Source organism: Sceloporus occidentalis, unplaced genomic scaffold (assembly GCF_023333645.1).
Source record: "Sceloporus occidentalis isolate IW3139 unplaced genomic scaffold, rSceOcc1.0.p SCAF_2, whole genome shotgun sequence".
Classification (NCBI taxonomy): domain Eukaryota; kingdom Metazoa; phylum Chordata; class Lepidosauria; order Squamata; family Phrynosomatidae; genus Sceloporus; species Sceloporus occidentalis.
In genome coordinates this window covers 178,796,133-178,818,384 of record NW_028316982.1, presented here as the reverse complement: position 1 = coordinate 178,818,384, position 22,252 = coordinate 178,796,133, and the positions used below count along the sequence as shown (strand labels likewise).

Genomic DNA, 22,252 nt, shown 5'->3' with positions numbered 1-22,252 from the left:
TCCAGTTTGAGACCACTTTAATTGCCCTGGCTCAGTGCTAGAGAATCCTGGGAATTGTAGTTTATTGTGGCACCAGAGCTCTCTGACAGAGGTGGTTAAATGTCTCACAAAACTACAGTTCCCAGGATTCCCTAGATTTGAACCAATGCAGTTAAAGCAGTCTCAAACTGGATTATTTCTGCAGTGTGTTTTGGACCTATTCTGGCAGCAAAGCTAATGTATCTCCTATGTCTGATCATCACTCTTGGTTATGCAGGGCGTCTCCTGATTCTAATTGACATGTAATATTGATTTTATCACCATGCTGATGGCACCTTACTCCAAATCTAAAGACTGCACCCTACAATTTTGTATTGATACTTAGTAGCACTAGAGAAAAGTACTTAGAGGCACTGACAGCAAGATTGTAAGGAGTGTTGGTATGTTTAGTCAGGTATTTTCAGGGAATTACAAGCAATAGAAGGCAGGACATACTAACAGCTCATATTAAGCTTGTGGGATAAATGTCAGCTGATTTTCACCTATTGAATAGTGATAATGGTAATAACAAAATGATTCAGTATTGGTCTCTAACACTACACTATACTTTTATATAATTACACAATGTGTAATCCAGTCTTTAATATTAAGTACGTATGTCTGCTGTATGACAGTATTTTGTAGCCAAGATAAAATTCTTCCATCATTCCCCAGGATACTTGGCAGCAGAAAACATTCTGACTTCTTTCTGCATTTTTGCTAAATCCATTTTTATATTGACTTAGTGGTGTCATTTTACTTGTTTATAACATGAGTGCAATTATTTGGATAAGGAATTATTTTTCTCCTTATAAATGTTGTGTGACAGATAGATATGATGTTTTTATAGATTATAAATGTATATATTCCAAAAATAGTGGTTTGTGAGTTTTTTAAAAAGAAAGTTAAAAATTAGATTTTCACAGTTAACTAATATTTTCTTAATTTGTTCTGTTTAGATGTAAGCAGTAGGAGTAGATATCATGTCCAATGGTTTGCAGAATCTTGTGTGCACAATGATACAAAAGGACCTGAAAAGTCTGCTAGTACAACTTACGTAAGTTGAATTTTAACTGTCAAAAACTAGAAATGGAAACAAAGGCATAATCCTTGCATATAGAATGATAGTAACATATCCCATTACTTTAGAGTCTTTCACCCTGTCCATATCCACCAAATGTTTCTTGTCCTTACCTTTAGGGCCTCACCCACTAAAACCTCACCTTTTGATTCAGCACTTACATATGTTTCACATTATGTTCCTGCCTATAATTTAAAATCCTCAAGCTTTACCACACTCAGCCATTCAAAGGTTTTCTGCTCTATTAAATGATAATGTGATACCATTTCTATGCCTTTCACTCTCTCATCACACTCTCTTTTCCAATTGTATGTCTTAAGTCCTTTAGGATAGATCTGTCAGTTTTACCTGTGTATCTTTGTATGGTACAAGAACCACTGGTCTCTGTTGACCGTTTCCAGAAGGTGTTACTGGAAGGCTCTCGGTCAGCCTATACTCTTTGCCTAGAGGGTAGTGTAGAGATCCATCTTGGACTCCATGCTTTATACTATCTGCATAAAACTTTTGGGAGAAGTGACTGGTAGAGATAGGATAACATGTCATCAGTTCTCATCCCTATCCCTGTGTTTCCATCATCAGATTCTAAGGAGGTGCTGTAAAATCTGAACTATAAATGTGGGCATACAACAAATAATCAAGTTTCAGTTCAATAGAATAGCATAAAATATTTTTTTTCAAAATCTGTTTAATCTTGTGGGTTAAGAGAAAATTACTTTGGTATCAATCATTTGGATTTGAGGCAGAAATGAGAATTTAATCTGAAACAAGGTATAGTAAGAGTAAGACAATAAAAAGCTTGATGTAAACTCTCTCTCTCTCTCTCTTTTTTTTTTTAAAGGAAAACTATATAATTCTTCAGAACCTGTCATTTTCATGCAAATACAAAGTCACTGTTCAGCCAGCAAAATCCAAAGGCCATTTGAAGGCTGAAACTATTTTGTTTACTACTCCACCTTGTTCTGATCTTAAAGGGAAAAAGCACAAGCACATAAGCTGTCCTACTGAAGGAGGTAAGTAGAGAGGTGGGAAAATGCAGAACAAGAAAGTACTTCTGTTGGTTCTTGAAATCATTCTGAAAGATGTAGAAAACTGGGGAGAGAGCTTAGCCAAAATCCCACATTAGCATAAACACTTTATCTGAACCTTGGCACAAAAGCATCCAACATCTTCTTGTTCGACAGTTTTTTGCCAGGCTGCACAGTGACAACTGGATGGTAGGGATGTAACCATCATTAGTTCAAGTTTGCTGAACACATGGATTTTTTGATTTCTCACCCCCTTTAAATTTCTATTTATGCCAAGAAATGTGCCACCGTCTTGGGCCAGGTGTGAGAATCTTCAGAGGGTTCATTTGCGAATGAATTAATGGGCAGGAACATTGGTTTAAAATTCAGTGTTCTGGATGGTTTTATTGCTTCAGTACTAAGTATAGAAGTTAAACAGTAGTGGTGAAGTTGAGTCTGTTTATTGCATGGGTCTAGCTCTGTTGTTTCTATGTGCTTTCAAGTAAGTTTTTACTTATGGCAACCCTAAGGCAATCATATCACAGGGTTTTCTTGGCAAGATTTATTCAAAGTGGGTTTGCCATTGCCTTCCTCTGAGGCTGTAAGAATATGACATGCCCAAGGACACCCAGTGGGTTTCTGTGGTCTAGCTTGTCTGGTGCATTTTGAGGCCGCCGTATATCATACGTTGCAGGGACTGCAGAGATTGCAAAGTGTGTATGTGTGCTTGTGCATTCAAATAGCACAGCTTCCATGATCTGGATGTTGTTGGACTACAGCGCCCAGCATTTCCTAGCATTGGCTACAACAGCTAGGGGATACTAGGACTTAAGCCCTGCAAGAGCTGGAAAGCCATATGTTATGATAAAGTAACATAGTGGCCCAAATGTTGCTTACAATAACTCCCTTTTGTCTTAAAAAAAGGAATAGCTACATAATTGAATGGATTATCTGTATTGTCCATTGAGTTCAGGGAAGAATATATGGGCTTGGGTTAAGTCTAATACACACACACATTATGCTAATTGTATTCATGTAAATTAGGCCTTAAATTCCGACACTGACTCTCATAAAGCACCAGTGTAAATTAAGGGTGGGATTGTATTAAGGGTGGGAATCCAGATCTTTCCATCTAAAGTCCAAAATGATAATCACTAGGCAGTGTTTTCTGTGTGTATTAGTTGATCCAAATAAGTTGGGCATTATAAATTAGAGGAGTGGTGGAGAGAGAGAATAAAAAGAGCTTGCCAAGGTTTTGGACTACATAGCCTATAGTCCCTCACCCAGCTGTAGACCTGTAGTCCAAAAAAGGTAATGTTTTTTATAAGACAGATAAGAATCAATACGACTGCATGAGTGTTTGTAGTCTCTTCCGGGAGCTGGCACAGATCACTTCTTGAACAGATCATTTTGGTTGGATTACAACACTTAAAGAGCTCAACTGGAAAACTGATCACTGCTTGTCTTTACTGTATGCTCATAAACTATACCAAAAAACTTTCCTCCACCTCTGTGTGCCATTTTCTGTTTAAGGTTAACAAAATAGAATCCATTTTGCAAATAGAATCCAGTCATTTGCAACCCCCGCCCCCCAAAAAAACCTACCACATAATTTCAACATTTAATTGTCAATATGTATGTACCAGTCTGTCTTTATTATGGTGATCAAAGATGGACCCCAAAACTACCAGACGCCAGGCAAATTTGAAATGGAAATTTTTGCCCCCAATTGGAAAGGATGAGCTCTGCCCTCTGTGAAAGATGAAATATTTTAATTATATATTTAATTATATTGACATCTAATGCAAATATTTTATTCTAGTCCTATCGCTATCTGTGTTATTTGACCTCTAGCTTATGTTTCAAGACCTCTACAGTCAGCTCTCCACATTTGATACTTTTACATGTTTGATTATTCATGGATTTGATTAATATATTCTCTCTAGGATTCTCTAGTTGCTCTAGTTGCTCTAGCGCAATTCTGTGGTCAGTATCTACCACAATTCATGTGGAGGACCTTGAAATTCCTAGAGAAGACTTCTCTAGGCACTTGTAGGTCCTCCATTGCAATTCTTTGGTCAGCCTCTAGCAGATTTTGACCATAGAGTTGCATTGGAGGATCTAAGCATTCCTAGAGATGTGTTCTCTAGGTAAAAAGGGGTGGGGTTTTTTGGCAATTTCTTCCACTTTCACAGCGGTTCTATACCCTTAACCGTAGTGAATGTGGGAGGGCCCACTGTATATTCAGAAAAAAACCCTCTGTACATATGTTACAGCATTGTTTGTAATAGGGACTTGCTGGTTTAATTAATGCTGCCTTCTAGGCATGATATAGATTTTTAAAATATAACTAGAAATTCAGTGAATTTAGTACAATTATTGGTAAACTGGATTTTAAAAATTAATATTTTAAAAAACTGCTGCAAATAATATGAAAACAACAAATGGTATTGTGGTACTTTAAAGGATTTAAAAGTTTTATTTGGCAGAAGATTTCATGGACTGATGCCTACTTTATCAGATATACTTCATGAAAGCTTATGCCAAATAAATTTTCTAGTTTTTAAGGTGTCACAAATCTCTCTGTTGCTGCTACAGACCTACATGGCAAATCTACCCCCTTCTGAAAGAAAATTAAGAATATTACATAGAGAAATAGAATATCATATCCAGCATTTAACCTACCAGTATTCTATGCATACATATACTAAAGTTCTTATAATCTTGATAGAAATAGTAACATCTTGGTTTTTTCTCTCTCTTCTGCGTTGATGTATTCTACAGCTCCACTTGTCCCAAAAGTTCTGGCAAAGCCAGAGAATCTTTCTGCCTCTTTCATTGTTCAGGACATCAACATTACTGGGCACTTTTCCTGGAAAATATCAAAATCAGATCTTCACCAGCCTATGACAGGGTTCCAAGTCACTTGGGCTGAAGTTACAACAGAGAGCAGGCAAAACAGCTTACCCAACAGCATCATTTCCCAGTCACAGATATTGCCAGTAGTAAGTACTTGATTCTTCTATTGCATGGGGTAGAAAAGAAGAATCAAGGAGACTATTGTGGGTGTACAATGATGCTAAACAGCTTCAGTCTAGTTGGTCAAGTAACTTGAAATGACGGCTTCCATTTCCTTTAAGGATCACTATGTACTGACAGTGCCCAACCTGAGACCATCGACTCTTTATCGTTTAGAAGTACAAGTGTTGACAACAGGTGGTGAGGGGCCTGCAACAATAAAATCATTCCGAACACCTGATTTGCTGACATCTTCACACAGTGAGTGTTATCATACTACAGAGAACAATTCTGACTGATTCATTTGCACAAAAATAGGTGCTTTCTCTCTCAAGCACACATAAAAAATATAAAAAATATTGTTGGCTTCTCTAGGTATACCCTTCTCCATCTGGCATAACAACCCGACAACCATAATGTTTTACACTCGTCCCTCCCCATTTGTAGCTTTAACATTTGCGGATTTGATTATTCACAGATTTTATTCATACGTTCTCTCTAGGAATATCTAGGCCCTGCAATGCAATGCTATGGTCAACTGTCATCAAAAGTGACACTGGAGGACCCAGAGATTCGTAGAGAGTACACTCCACTAGGCATCTGTAGCTCCTCCAATGCAATTCTATGGTAAATGTCTGGCAGATGTTGACCACAGAGTTGCACTGGAGGGCCTAGAGATTTCTAGAGAGGTGTTCCCTCAGGTAAAAACATTGTGCTTTTGTTATTTGCAGTTTTTCCACGTTCATGGGGGTCTTATCCCCAAACACTAGCGAATGTGGAGGGCGAGTGTACTTCATTTTCTTTATTAAACTAGTAGGATATGGCTATAGGGAATAGATGTAAAGTGAGCAACAGTTTATTAAATATCCTCAAATGGAAAAGGGTGAGTTTGGAGTATTTCATTTTGGAGCTTTCCAAGCCTATCCAAACTGCACTCAAACTGATTTTGAAGTTTTGTCCCTGTTCAGGATTTGGTTCACTTGACTGCCAGTCCTTCCTATCAGAGTGTTTCTACTCTATTTCCAAGACTTACCACAAGGCAGTAACAGCATATGGAAGGCTAGCATCTGAATTTCCACTAGAGACTTAGCCTCGGTACAGGCCGCTGCTTTAGGGCTGGGGAATGCAGAGTGTCTGCACACTCCGTGCTCTCCCAGCGCCATTTTGGGCATGTACATGTTTAGACAGCTCGCATGCCGATGACCTGCCTTGTGCATTGCCTCTAAATGACGCGGTGCATGAGGAACATCACCGCATCACTCCAGGGTGCTAATGGCACCTTGGCAGTGGCGCGGAAAGGAGCTGCATTTCATGGGTCCTTTTTGGAGTGCATCGCTGCTGGCACCATTTGGTTGCTGCCGCAACAATGTTGGGCAGAAAGGGGCGGTGCTCCTTTCTACCTGTCTGTATCCCCCCTAATATACTGTTGAAATCGTGTTTAGGAAAGTCTTTTACAACCTGGTGCACAAGAGTTGTGTTGTCTTACATTCCCAGTCGATATGGTTATTAGAATAACCAGATTGGTGACAGAGGAGTTCCAAATTTGATTCTATTACACCTCTTAAAATCCCTACACAGGCTGCCCATTAGCTTCCGGGCACAGTATAAGGTGTTGGTTATTACCTATAAAGCCCTGCATGGCTTGGGCCCAGCTTACCTGAGGGAACGCCTCCTCCCATACAATCCTTCCCGCACTCTCAGGTCCTCTGGGAAGAACCTATTGCAGTTAGAGAGAATGAGACTGAAGATGACTTCCCAGAGGACATTCTCTGTTGCCGCTCCAAAAATCTGGAGTGACCTGCTCGACAAGATTCGCCATCTAACATCTTTGGAGACCTTTAAGAAGGCAATAAAAATGAATCTCTTCCGACAGGCCTTCCCAAACTGATCTCCTCAGAATTTTCACTCTCCACTTGTTTAGCTGTACCTACCGGACCTTGATTTCAATCTATTTTATTAACCATTTTATTGGGAATTATTTTTAATGGTATTTTAGGGTGAGAGGGAGATGGGGAACTAGGATCTAATATGTCCTGTTATGCTTTTATCTATTGATATTCATGTTTGATTTTATTGTTTTACATTATTGTGAGACCTCCACTGATTTAAGGCACCCCTCATTTCAGTGACGATGTCCAACCACAGTGAAAAACCTTTATCAGCTGAATGAAGTACTTTGAAGGACTTTCACCTTGTATGTACAGCTACAGTCATGTGAATTAGTTCTCATGAAACTACAAAGAGGCATGTATAAGTAACAAAACTTTTAAGAAGTTCCAATACAAGGAGAGGTGGAATACAAATACAAATAAATAATAATAATAATAATAATAATAATAATAATAATAATAATTAGGTGTAGTCTAATATTGGGAGGCACCTGGTTAGAAAAACATGGTCTAGAGTTTCAAGAGTGCTGGGAAATACAGTTTTTTAAAAAGGAACAACATAGCAATGGTGGGAGTGGTGTTCACTGGAGTTCTTGGAGCATACCATGCTGACCCAGATTATCATTCTTTGCAGGAACCATGTTAAATATAAGTTCCAACCCTGGGAATAGTTTCCAGATTTGTTAGAACTTGTAGTGCTGACTTTCAGGTACTTGGCATTATAATGTCTCAAAAGTGTAGTGGTGGCCCAGAAACAAATACTGTATGTCTACTATCTCCAGTAAAGCTCCAAATAAAGAGCCCTATTAGGATAAGAAAATATTCAGGTTTCAGTGGCAGAGGGGTGGCATGTGTAGAACAGAAGAAGGTTTCAGAACAATATCAGGAAAAAATATAAACAAGAAATCAGAGACAAGTGAATTCACGTTTTAGTTGGTCATAATCAGAGTTCATGGATTGCATTAGTTACGATGACTTTCTAAGGCACTTAGGCAAGGGTACAGGAGAAAGGATCAAGGATAGGGATGTGGTCAGGTGGAGAAAGAATGAACAAGCATGGAGCACTCTGCCTAGGTAGCAAGTTAAATAAATGAACTTCAAACACTGATCAGTTTTAGACTCCACAAAGCCTTTACAAAATGTCTTTGGTTCTTAGTTTGGCCACAGTGACAATGAAATATTATAACTAAAGCCAACCATTCTTAAAAGTTCTGTTACTTGCCCTAATGCTCTTTGTAGTTTCATGAGAACTAACTCACATGACTGCAGCTGTACATACAAGGTGAAAGTCCTTCAAAGTATTTCATTCAGCTGATAAAGGTTTTTCACTGTGGTTGGACGTTGTCAATGAAATGAGGGGTGACTTAAATCCGTGGAGGTCTCACAGTGGGTGAAGTTCTGTCTGGATGGACAAGTGCCTGAAGTGATGCAAGAGGAAAGTTGTTGGAAATATGGGTTTGCCACTGGCAGGAGGAATAATGCCAAGACTGGATAAGTGAAAATGGAGAGCATGCCAAAGAAATACCAGGAGACTCACAGCTCATCATGAGAAAATGTGGATCCTGCAGTCACATGAAGATCTGGACTTAGGGTAGAACACAAACACACAAATGAGTTCATGACTCAATAACTTGAGTCAACTTATTCTATAGCTTGATTCCTGGAGTGAATGGAAGGCCTCCTGAGCATCCTAGTTATGTGTCTTAGACTGTACATGCTAATTATTAATTAAAACAGAAACATTCAAGAAACAAACTGATGGTTGCTATTTTTCTAATGATTTTTTTAATGATTGCTAATTTTTTGTGTGGAGGTGTGGACATTTCATCATTGGAGAACACTTCACATTACGGATCAGGATTGGATGATATACTGTAATTGCCTTTTATGTAGTTTCACTGTAGTACCAAGCTGGGTAGTTAGATAGACCTTCAACAATATACATTTCTAATTCCCATGGTTTGTATTCACTCAATTACAGTAGAGGCCATACAGGTTATTATAATTGCAAGTAACTTGCTCATTATCAATTTGAACCATATTCTCCAGGCTGCTTAAAAGCCTGCTTATCATCCTTCAGTAATAACATAGAAAAGGTATTAGTGTGATATCCAAATAATGATTGAAAGCTAGCCTGAATTTCTCAGTAACATTAGCTGTGTGTGAACTAGATGGTCTATGCAGTGGGTTTCATTCAACTGCTGTTTTGACTGTGGATACAGTTATTAGATTGTGAAATTGAAGGCTTTCACAGCCAGCATCCATAGTTTTTTGTGAGTTTTTCAGGCTATGAGGCCATGTTCTAGAAGAGTTTTTTCCTGACTTTTCACCATCTTCAGAGAATATTATTAGATTGAATTTCTCCTCCGTTCCTGCAGCAGTCTTGAGGTTCAGGCAACCACTGGAGCATGTTTGTGAAGGAACCTTTTAGTTTCAGTGTGTGTATGTGGAAACCCTCATTGCACAAGTGGAAGCCGGCTTACAGAAAATTGTATTGAGCTTTGTACATGCCACCTAGAGAACATGATACTTTTGTGTGCAAACTGGTTAAAATAAATAAACCTATTGATTTATTCTTCAGATTAATAAATATAATATTGGTAACATTAATATGAATTTTTGATGCATTGTAGTTACTTTAAAAGTTTCATCTCTTTTCAGGGCCTCATTTGAAACAACATCATCCACATCACTACAAGCCACCACCTGAAAAATATTAAGTTGTGCTGGATTATTAACTTGTCGGGGAAAAGTAAACACGTGCAAGAAATGTACTGCAAGAAGATTAGAAAAAAAAATAATCTATACTGAACTGTGGAATGAGCTACAATTCTAGTAGATGGTCACCCTATATTAATAGGGTTGAGATAATTGTATCATATTGATTGATGAAAGCATGCTTGTACTAATTACAGGATGAAGTATGTCATGCAAGAATCAACCATGTTCATACAACTTAAATATTCAGCATCTATGGAAGCATAAGAATATTGAATTATAGTGATTTACTATCATCATGGCATACACTGTATGTCACTCACTCTTCTCAGCCTAAGTGTGTGTGTGTGTGTGTGTGTGTGTTATACAGAGTCCTAAACATCTAGATGTCAACCAACATTCCATAAGTTGATATTATCAGTTCACTTAAAATGTATTTTAAAAATGTGGTCCTGTCATTGCTTGTCATAACAAACAGAACATAATGACACAAATTCCATATTTTTATACTACATTAAATCACAGCGGCAGATAAAAGGAATATGCAGATATATTATCTTAGTCTATATATATATATTACAGTGAATGCCCTAATGCTATTAAATGCTGGTATTCACATGTGAAAGTTGTCAACATCAGATGATCTGGGAGAAAGTAAGTGTATTAAGAGAAATAAATACATTTAATACACAAATAATAATTCTGTGGATGTTCACTTTCAAGGTATTCACATGTGGATGCCAGCAATCATGTTTAGGTGTAACATAGACTGGCCAAAGGTTATGTAGTTTTTAAAATATCTGTACTATATATTTCTATTGAAATGGAAACTATCCCAGGAAAATGCAGGGTTGTCTTTTTTTTTAGTTGCTGTTCACAGTGAGGTCTAAAACTTAATTAAACCACATGGAATACTTAAAATTAAATTGCATCTACTGAAGTGTAAGTTTATGTAGACAATGCATCATAACCATATAGCATTTACTGTAACCAAGGTAAAAACATCAGGAAAGAATGTCATAGAACCAAATGATTGCATTCAACACTTTGCTAAAAACCTGATTCTAAAAGTAGCAATTTCACATGAGTTCTAGTCATGTTTGTTTTCTCCTTATCTTTTACAGTCCTCAAAAGACAACAGAAAATAAGTCCTTGTAACCAATAATGTTTCTGTTGAACTTCCCATCCTTCTATGGGTTCTTTTCTGCTTCTTCTATGTACATGGAGGAAACATTTTTGTGCATGCAGAGGAATGTGAGGGCAGTTGACTCCATCAGTATAAAGGAATATAGAGTTTCTGGGGGAAATTTCAGTGTATATTGAGCTCAGGATTATGCTGATCTTTGTGTTTTTTAAGTATTCAGATAATAATACTATGTTACTGAACAGGCCAATACCACTGAAGACTACCAGGCCCATCACAGTCAATCTGTATTCAGCAATTCATTTCTGGATCATGCTTTCAGATATATACAACTAATAATTTTTTTCCTAGCTTATCTTGCTGTGTAACCATGTGTAAACGATTTAGCATAGATGATGGAAAGTCTCTAGGTACCTTTACTTTAAATGTGAACACACCAATCTGATTTAGGTCCTAGAATAAATAGTTGTCCCTTCCTGCCTCCCCCCCATACCCGCCCCCCGCTTAGTAGGAAACTAGAGGACTGTGGCATGTTTCTTCATATTTATGTATCTGAGCTTTTAAATGAATGAATTAGTCATTTCAAAGAAAAATATATTTTAAAGCTGTTCCTAGAGAAGTAGAAAAAATACATATGTACTGCTCTCTTAAAGAACTAGAGAGACCATTCCAATGTTAGTTTGTTGGTTCCAAGTACACAAAGAGAAAGACAGAGTAACACTTGATTTATGCCATGGGCAGTTATGGCCTTCAAAGTACCAACTCCCTAGTTGATAGCTAAAAACAGGTCAATTGTTTCAAATGGTGGGTATATGTTAATTGCTGGGAATTATGAGCCCTGCAAATATTGAATGGTAGTCCTACCATTCCTTTTCATTGGTTATGCTGGCTGAGCTGCTAGAACTTGCAGCCCAACAGCTTCTGGAAAGCTGCATGATTCTCAACCCTGCAGTAGACTTACATGTATAAAGGCAATGATTTCAGTTCTGGCGTTAGAGCTACAGTTTTCATGTTGCCTGATACCATTCAAGACAGCAGTCACATCACATATAAACAGATCATATGTAGAACTTTATGACATCAAAGGAAATGGTACAGATTTTCTCCCTTCCCCCCCCCCCCTACACACACATAAACACACACAAACTGAGACACGATTTGGTTTAGGTTTTGTGGGCTGATTTACACCTGATTTGTTGCAACAACTAATATTTTCTTTGAACTCAATTTTCTGTTTGATGGAGTTGATTCACACTATTAGCTACAAGTAATAATCTCATCAGAAATCACAGTATACATGTGTATAAGTCTTTAAATGTGAAGCAAAACTTTCACTGAGGTCTTTGTTGAATATTATAAAAAGTCATTTCTGAAAAGAGTTATATGGATACTTAGATTGCATTAAAATCATATTCTACAGGAATATGATTTAATGACAAGCCTATCAGCTGCTTTAAAAGAATATAGAAGCAGGGCCTAATTGGTTTCACTCTAATATATTCCATCTTTTCTAAAACTGGTATAAAGGCAGCTGCAATAATCATTATTTATTTTTAGATTATAATGTTCTTTTCTCCCCATTTACCCTCCTTTTGTTCTAAAGTATTCTCAAATTGTTGCTCAGTACCTGTGGAATACACCTTACTATAAATATCATAAACACCTGTACACTGTAACCCAGGAATACAGTGCTTATAAGTTGTTGCATGTTTTCTTTTAAGTTTCAGAAGTTTATTTAAAACAAGTAAATTAATACCTTCAGATGTTGATGGCTCTATATAGTTTTGCATGCCAAAACTCATAACTCAGTTATAGGCATGAATTGTATGACTGTATTACCTCTATTGAATATATTGGTAAGGTACAATTTGCAAAGTAATTAACAGAGGTTCTATCAGTAAAATATTTTCCCCCTTTATGTAATTATATTGTAGTGTGGAGATAACAGAGCTACTTATCTGTTAACTAAATTGGCTGTAGAAATCATGTTCTTTATAACAGACATTAAAAGTCAGTATTTATTTATATATGTTATACAAAAGAGGGTTAATTTGTGTGTAAGTGTGTGTCATGTTACTTAGAGGGAATAATGTTTCTTGTAAAAACATTTTGTAAAAATATTGTAAATAGTGTGCTCTGTTTATCATTATTTTCATGTTTAGATTTTGTACATATGTTTAAGTAATAAACTACCCTTCTATATAGAAATATTGTCTCATCTAATTCTCATCACTATCAGTGTTAATCTGAGGCAGTTTCACATAATGGCAGTCCCTTGAGAAGACTGGCATAACTTCAAATGACTGTACACTCACATCTAGGGTTGAACACATCCTGTATTGGCTGAATGCTCAGACTGATGCAATTCAGCTATTTCAAGAGATTGAAAGACTAAATATGGTTTCCTTCTCTTGTTTCTAAACAGTTTATGATCACTAGTCATAATGTCTAATGGCTGTAGAATTGGGTATGCAACAGCTATTTGTATACTTTCCCATCAGCTTGGAGACACATACACAAAAGCCTATCTTTGCATATTATTTATTTATTATGAAAAATACATAATCAGCTCTATTTGGAACCTAGTTTTGATTTATACAATTAAAAATCTATATTAAGTGATCTATTAATTTAAAATGAGTGTTAGAACATATGCATGCAATTGGATAAAATAATCACAACCCATAGAGCTTAATAAAGGACATGCTGTAATTTGGTGACAAAATGTAGGCAATGCTCATGCAACTGCATGACTGGGGTGCCCCAACAGAGGAGCCCCTGTCTCATATCTTCACATGTATTGCTCCATTGGTGGGACATAAAGGAAGACTTCAGTATTTGAGAAGACATACAATAGGTCATTTCATTCCAGGACTCCCCCCCCCCCCCCAGTGGATACCAAAATCTGTGGATGCTCAAGTCCCATTATATAAAAGGGCATAGTAAAATGGGGTCACATATATAAAATAGCAAAACCAAGATTTGCTTTTGGGAATTTTTTTTAAAGCCGTGGATGGTTGAATTTGTGGATGCAGACTCTATGGATACTGAGGGCTGACTATATATAAGTAGATTAGTACATGAACTGCTGTGGCTAGGATATTCTTGGCTAGGAAAGGCCATGGCTGATGAACCAGTCAAAATTCACCATAGGCACTCTAAGCTAAGAAATATTTGGGCCTTCAATGGCAGATATTAATCTAGGAGTGGACCCTTCTTATTCACAGGGATTCAGTTCTGGGATCTCACAGATGGGAAAAATGTGGGTGCTCAAACCCCATATTATTCAGTGGACAGCAACATGTATGCATTTGTGTCAGTGCATACATGTGCATGCACCATCATTGAATAATATGGGGCATGGTGATCTACGGTAATGGAATCTGTGGATCACTAGCTCACCAATATGGTGGGCCCATTGTACTCTGCTCCTTCAGGAGGAGTGTAACTTCACATACCCAATTCCTAGATTTGGGTGCCATTAATCCACATACTATTTGTCTTATCCGTATTCAGCTTCCACTGTTTCTCCTTCAAATCATTCAGATGCTGGTCCAGCACATAAACAGTATTTACTGAGCCCAATGAGATGGAGAAATATAACTGACTGTCATCATCATACTGAGTGCACACATCCCCAAAACTCCTGAAAACTTTATCCAGCAGCTTCATATAGATACTGAGCAGCAAGGGAGGCTGGATGGAACACTGTGTTATGCTACAGCTTAATGCCCTCATGGTGAATAGAAACCAAATCCCTGTAACACATACCACCTGTGGAGCTAGTTCAGTAGGTTACTATGTTAAAAAGTTGCTGAGATCCAGGAAGAGCAATGAAGTAGCACAGGCCCATCTTTTGTCCAGAGTAGGTCACTACAATCAAAGTCATTTTGATATTTTATCCTGAACTGAACCAGACTGAGTGCATCCAGATAATCTCTTTCCTTCAACACATTGCCCAGTCACTACACTCTTAACCACTTTGCCCCGAAAGAGGATATTGGTGATATGACAGTAGTTGTCACATGCCACTGGGAACAAGGAGGTTATCTTCAGTGTGAAAAAACTTCCCTGCAGCCTTCTTCAAGGCTGCTCATGCCTCTCCATGACATAGTGAGGCATTTATTGAACCTACCAAATCAACCGACCTTTGCTAAAACATATTGGCCAAGACAGGCAAAGGCCAATCTTTTGCCAGTGAGCATGAGCTTTGGCTAGTCACCTCTGGAATAGTGTAGGGATTTTTTTTCAATGTGCCCAGGATGACTGAATGTAGGGTTTTTTTTGTTCTTGCCTACTCTGTACTGTGGAATGAAGTGGCTCAGCGGTTAAGACACTGACTCTGACAATTGCAAGACTGGCAGGTCAGCAGTTTCAGGCCCAAGTGCTGCATGATGAAGGGAGCTCCTATCACTAATCCCATCTTCTGCCAACCTACCAGTTCAAAAGCTTGTAAAACTGCAAGTAGATAATTCAGTACCACTTTGGTGGGAAGCTTACAGCATTCCATGAAGTCATGCTGGCCACATGATCACAGAGTTGTCTTTGACAATACTGGCTCTTTGGCTTAGTAATGAAGATGAGCAGCACTCCCTACAGTCAGACATGACAATCTTGTCAAAGGGGAAACCTTTACCTTTACTCCATGCTGTATCCATCCCAATTCATTGTTCCAACTACTTGAATTAAACATCATAATGTGGAAGCAGATGACGATTTGGATGTTTTAATTCACCTACAGCAACACTGCTGGCTGATTAGTATTGTACATATTGTTAAATAATACTGTTTTTATTCTATTGTGCATTTTGTATTGTTGATACTGTTGTGATCCCGCCTCGATCTGCAGGGAGAGGTGGGAAATAGAAATTATTTATTTATTTATTTATTTATTTATTTATTTATTTATTTATTTATTTATTTATTCTGTAGCATTGTCACAGCTGGCAGGGTATAAGCACTCATCTAATTTGTATCTAGGAGGTTCTTCCCCAAAATTGAAGAAGCCTTGCCTACAGCCCACTCAATGTCATCTGGTTTGCGGGACTTGAATCCCACCTCAAGAGTTCCAAGAGACTCCATTGGGGTTATCATCTGGGTTCCTACTTTCCCTTCACAAGGGAATGAAGAATCAGTTCAGCACCAGGAAGTTTCTCCCTCAGAGAGGTTTGGTTTAATCAGTCCCCCCTACATGATTGCTCACCTACCCCAACTGCTGCTTCTTTGCAGATGTCTGTTCATTAATAAAGTTGTAGAATCATACAATCATAGAGTTGGAAGAGACTACAAGGACCATCCAGTCCAACCCCCCCCTGCCATGCAAACAAAGCATCCCTGACAGATGATCATCCATCTGTTCAAAGACTTCCAAAGAAGAAGACTCCACCACACTCCGAGGGAGCGTGTTCCACTGTCAAACAGCTCTCACTGCCAGGCAGCTCTTCCTAATGTTTAGATGGAATCCCTTGTTCTGAGTCCTATTCTCCAGAGCAACAGAAAACAAGCTTGCTCCATCCTCAATATGACACCCCTTCAAATATTTAAACAAGGCCTTCATATCACCTCTGAACCATCTTTTCTCCAGGCTAAACATACCCAACTCCCTAAGTTGTTCCTCATAGGGCATGGTTTCAAGACCCATTGTCAACAGTTTTACACCAATACTGTCGCCCTGCATTGTAATTCCTAGTGGAAAGATAATAATTACCCCCAAATTGACTAAAAATGCCAATTATGTTTAATTAAATGTCAAATGACACAATTAAATCAACAAATAACCCAACCACTCACCAATGGGTTTCATAAAGACAGCTAACCAATTCATTTAAAGCACTATCCAAAGCCAGTTGTGTCACTGTAAAATTCCTACCTGGTCTCCGAAGGAGACCAATGAAATCTGAAATAACCTCCAGAGAGGGTGGATGGGTGAAACAATAATCAAAGAGGAAGAAATAGGGGCAACACTGGATTATATACTGGGCCTCCTTCCTTCCTGCATTGAAATGCTTAATGTCATGACATTTCCTGTCCTCTTCCTCCTTTTGGAAGGACAAATCGTGGACACCACTCCACACCTACTTCCTTGGGCAACATCAAGATAAGGGGCACTGTCTTCAAATTTTCAGAAACTAGAAATACAGAATTAAGATGGTCTCATGTACTCTGGTGCTAAAGAACTATAGCTACCTTACTTTGATGTACAGTTAACGGTAACTAAAGGATTTAATTAACCCAATTTACTTATGGAAGCTGAATCTAAGAACATCACAGAGATGGCTAGAATAATATGTGCCTTTGGTTCTACTCACTTCTTTTCAATTTCATGTCACATTGGGCCAGAACAGAGTGTCATAAAAACCCGGCTTCCAGCTGCCTTGAAAATGTAGTGTACAGATGATGCATGTCTTCAAGACACCTGGAATCTGGCTTCAGTCCACCTGGCTGCTCACATGTCGGCCAGCTTCTGGGTGCTCCAGTGGGATGGCATTTATACACCACACACTGCCAGAGTGCCTTAAAGCCGGCTTCAGGCTATGGCACAGGTGGAAAGCTGTTTTTTACTGCCTGAAAAAGGAACAGCTCTTTGCTGCTCCTTTTTTGGGAGGCTTCAAGGTGGATTGGGGTTGTGGTGTGTAGTTGCCATGGCCCCAATCCACCTTTGGAAGGGGTGGCTTTTAGCTGCCCCTTTGGGGCAATCTATTTCACCCCTTACTGGGTTAGCTGTACAGCAACTTCTTGTGAAATTCAATGCTCTCTGTCCAAGTAAGGAGCCTTCAATAGAAATAGAGATATTCTGGATCCTGAGAGGAGTTACTTTACTGCTGCTAATGGGGTTTAAATTTTACTGTTTTTTGTCACATGGGCAAGAAAGGTGTGGCCTCTGCCAACACTGAGATCCCTCCAAACCAACTGAACTACAACAGACAACATCTGTATGAAATATAGACCTTTGACTTCCAATTCCCATGCATTCTTTATCTTTTCCCAGTTGAGTCCTTTAACATAACAGGTGAGTTTATCCATTTCCATAAAGTCCAATAGTTTCATCAACCATTCTTTCCAAGTGGGCAATTCAGCCCCCTTCCATTGAGAAGCATAAACCATCCGGGCGGCGGAAGTCATATAGAACAACAATTTTCCAAATTTTTCCTCTGTTTTAGTATCTGAAATCATACCCAATAAAAATAATTTTGCATCAAACTTAACTTGCCAATTTAATATCTGTTGCATTTGTGTGATTTTTAAACTATTTGATGAAGAAGTTAGTGGAGCTTGGAAAGTTTCCACTATGAGTTTTGTGCATTGTTGCTGGACAATAAACATATTGCATTTTTGTGGATTTTGGATTTTGTTTGATCTGTGTTAAAATTCTAGCCATTGGTAGTTTTTGTTTTGTTTTTCATTAAAATTTGCCAAAGGCAGAACTGAACATTAGCATGTTCAATACTGCCTTTTAACAAAACATTTGACAAAATTTTACAAATAATAGTTCTGCTGTCCAACACATTTCTAGAAGTAGGAAATTCTGCAATTGTTTGGTGCATATTTTAGTTTCTCTGATGTCTAGCATATTAGCAGTACTGTATTTTGTTGTGCCTTATGAAATTTGAAAATAGTGAGAAACACCTACAGTAAGACAATATTTACAGCAATTTTAATTCCATGAAAGCTGTCAGTTTACTAGAATCATTTCACCAGGCCCAGCATTATTTGACGATATGCACAGGAAATATATAAGCATAGGTTTCAGATGGGAAAAAATAATGTCTCTTATTGGAGAACAGTTGGTAAGTTAATAGTTTGCTGAAAATTCCTCAATGAGGATTTGTATCCAAGCAGAAATCTTACAAATAAATCATAGAATCATAGTATCATAGAGTTGGAAGAGACCACAAGGGCCACCCAGTCCAACCCCCTGCCATGCAGGAAATCTAAATCAAAGCATCCTCGACAGATGGCCATCCAGCCTCTGCTTAAACACCTCTAAGGAAGGAGACTCCACCACACTCAGAGGGAGTGTGTTCCACTGTAGAAAAGCCCTTACTGTCAGGAAGTTCCTCCTAATGTTGAGGTGGAATCTCTTTTCCTGGAGCTTGCATCCATTGTTCCGTGTCCTGTTCTCTGGAGCAGCAGAAAACAAGCTTGCTCCCTCCTCAATATGACCTCCCTTCAAATATTTAAACAGGGCTATCATATCACCTCTTAATCTTCTTTTCTCCAAGCTAAACATCCCCAGCTCCCTAAGGCATTCCTCATAGGGCATGGTTTCCAGACCCTTCACCATTTTAGTCGCCCTCCTTTGGACACGCTCCAGTTTCTCAACATCTTTTTTAAATTGTGGTGCCCAGAACTGGACACAATATTCCAGGTGGGGCCTGACCAAAGCAGAATACAGTGGCACTATTACTTCTCTTGATCTAGACGCTATACTTTTATTGATGCAGCCTAAAATTGCATTGGCCTTTTTAGCTGCCACATCGCACTGTTCACTCATGTTCAATATGTGGTCTACTTGGACTCCAAGATTCCTTTTACATGTAGTCTCATTCAGCCAGGTGTCCCTCCATCCTATATCTGTGCATTTTATAGGTTAAACAGGGTTATGTGTAATTATATAATGGGTGAAATAGTCTATTTACCAAGATCGTAACCCTCATTGTAAATTAGTATTCTCTTGTTCTCTGGTTTGCCTAATGAAGGTTGGATTTAAACATCAGGAGCTATATGGTTGGTATTTGTCAACATTTAACAAAACAGCATGTGACAAGTTACACTTAATATGTATAGAACCATACCTAGGGCTTCCGGATTCCAGCCTCTCAAATCTTGCCTTCTAATTGTGCAATGTATTCTAATTGTTACATAATACTAATTTTCATTATACGTATGCAAATTCAACATCTTAATAGTTGCATTTTTTCTAATACTACATTTCAGCCTTGGTACCATTTTTACAGTAACTACTTGTCTGAGATAACCAGTACATAGCAATGTTAGAAGAGGAAGACTCAAGTTCAAATGCCTGCTTGGTCATGGATTTACCATGTTGCCTTTGACCAACACTGTTCCTCCACAAATCTACCTTATAGGGTTGATTAGTACCAAAGTAGGAACCATGTAAAGGGATACTTAAAACTACTGTCTGCAGTGTAATATTTGTGGTAGTAGTAATAGTAATAATCCTTATCCTCATCATCTTTATATCATTGTCGTCATCATCGTTGTCGTCTTAGTTGTCTTTTGTCAGGCACAAGCACTTCTAAGGCATGACTGTATTATCAACAGATCTCTATAGTACATTTTGCCATCATTTTTTTTAATTGATGGCAAAGATACAGTTCAATGAATATATCAAAGAAGCCCCTGAGAATGACTGACATCTGCTTCATGGGGAGAAATTTGAAGGAAAGTACACTGGGCCCTTGGTATCTGCTGGGGTTGGGTTCCAGGACCACCCTGTGAATACCAAAATCTGTGGATGTTCAAGTCCTATTAAATACAATGGTACATAATCATAAATTTTACATAAAAGTGTTCCTTATATAAAATAGAATGACAAAATCAAAGTGTGCATTTTTGGAATTTATATTTTTGGGGAATATTTTCAAGCTGTGGATGTTTGAATCTGTGAATAAAGAATCCGTGAGCATGGAGGGCCGACTGTAAGGACAAACTTAGAAACCATAGCTTCTTCCCTTGCATTTTGTTTCACCTTCTCTCTACCTCTCATGCTTCTTGTTCCCTCCCACTACACCCCTCATTCTCTCTTTATTCCACCTCCTGATGGGGTATCTTTGCCATACTTCCCTCCCCTAAACCTTCCACTCCACCACTTGCACATCTCACCCTTTATTCCTTTCGTTCCCCAACTTATGCTGCCAACACTGCCTTTCTATTACACTTTGCATTGACCTGTTTTTCCTTCTCCTCTCTAGCTAGCTTCATCTAGTCTCTGTGCCATATGTTCTTTTTTTTTCCCTTTCCACCGGCATTTGACTTAATGATTGAAATGGATTGATTGCATTTATGTCATTAGGAAACTTGCCCATGTTTTAATTCTGGAAAGTACAGTATGTTAGTACATAAATCTTATTCAACGGCAAGCATGAAAGGGAGAAAAAAAACATTGCTCTTTTATGTATGAACCTGATATTGCTCTGTTCAGTGTGAGTAGAGTCAGGGAGAAGAGAAATTTCTAGTTCCTTTGTTTACAAATGCTGTATTTTTATTACCTGGAATAAACCCAGTCTCCTCCAGAAAGGCCTGAAGCCCAAATACTGGCTTTTGTTCAATGAAAATACAGCAGAAGGAAAATCAAAGGAACCAGACTATGGATTGTAGACAGACATGAGGTTTAGAAAATAATAGATATGTATAATTCCAGGTGATGTGACATGAGTAAATCATGTCAGAAAGCAGTTTGGTTGCCACATTTTTGTTCTTGCTAAGAGGTAATAGTTCTTGGTATTGCATTGACATTTGGGGAATAGGACTGTACATACTGTCCATATGTACAATGAAGGCTGCTTTGTCAGTTCCCCAGAGATGCCAGCCTCTATTTTTTCCACAAGATGGACTTTGAGAGGATCTTTGAACTTACATTCATTGGAAAACTAGGGATAGTAGATGTGTATGTGTATAAAGGTTTGTGATAATCCTGAAAAGGGATCAAATTTCCTGACTTGTACTGTGGAAAAGGGATGGAACTCATATACTTATTCACTGCACTCTTTTTGCTAATCCCTCTAGCAATTCTAACTCCAGGTTGGGTCAATATGAACTGGCTTTCTCTTCCAGCAGAAAATCATACTCTTTCAATGTCTTGTAGCCTTAGCATAGTAAGCAACTAATCTAATGAGGGGGATAACCAAGACAGAATCCTGTTTAAATGCTACCTCAGCTAAATAGTTGCCATTGGAAGCAACTAGGGTGAAGAAAACAAATAATGTGAACACTTGGCAAATGGTACTAAGAGAAGCTCTCTACTAAAAAAAGAAGAAAAAGGAGGCAATTCTATAGGAGGTTTTTTTTTTCATCTTTCTATTTTGCTGTGGTTCCTTTATTGTGTTCTGATTGTCTTCTGAGGCCTCTAGAAAAGCTAATTGGAGGGTCTTCAAGTAAAATATTAAGACACACAAACTAACCTGAAATGGAGTTGTCCTGACCCAACTGGTCTTTTACCATCATGCGTAGTCACAAGGCTGTGTTAGCTATATCCTTCTGTTTGTTCTCGTTTCATGGATGGGATATATGCTTTACCTCAAAGTCTAGCTACTTCTCTTTATGGTTTAAAACACACAGGGGTTCTATGCCAGATGCACAGGAGGTTTTTAGTGCTAAAATCAAGTTTCATTTGAAATGTAATATATACAATCATTGT

General features: G+C 38.2%; 1 protein-coding gene across 1 annotated transcript in view; it reads left to right on the top strand.

Annotated features, from left to right (window-relative positions):
- Positions 1 to 11,993, top strand: part of LOC149319381 (anosmin-1-like) — a 120,650-nt gene extending 108,657 nt beyond the window's left edge. Inside the window, exons 10-14 of the mRNA XM_089511580.1 lie at positions 978 to 1,075; positions 1,938 to 2,109; positions 4,888 to 5,108; positions 5,244 to 5,382; positions 9,672 to 11,993. Coding sequence (XP_089367706.1) covers positions 978 to 1,075; positions 1,938 to 2,109; positions 4,888 to 5,108; positions 5,244 to 5,382; positions 9,672 to 9,730 — 689 coding nt within the window. The 3' untranslated portion in view covers positions 9,731 to 11,993. The remainder of the gene's footprint in view (positions 1 to 977; positions 1,076 to 1,937; positions 2,110 to 4,887; positions 5,109 to 5,243; positions 5,383 to 9,671) is intronic.
- The last annotated feature ends 10,259 nt before the right edge of the window (positions 11,994 to 22,252 follow it).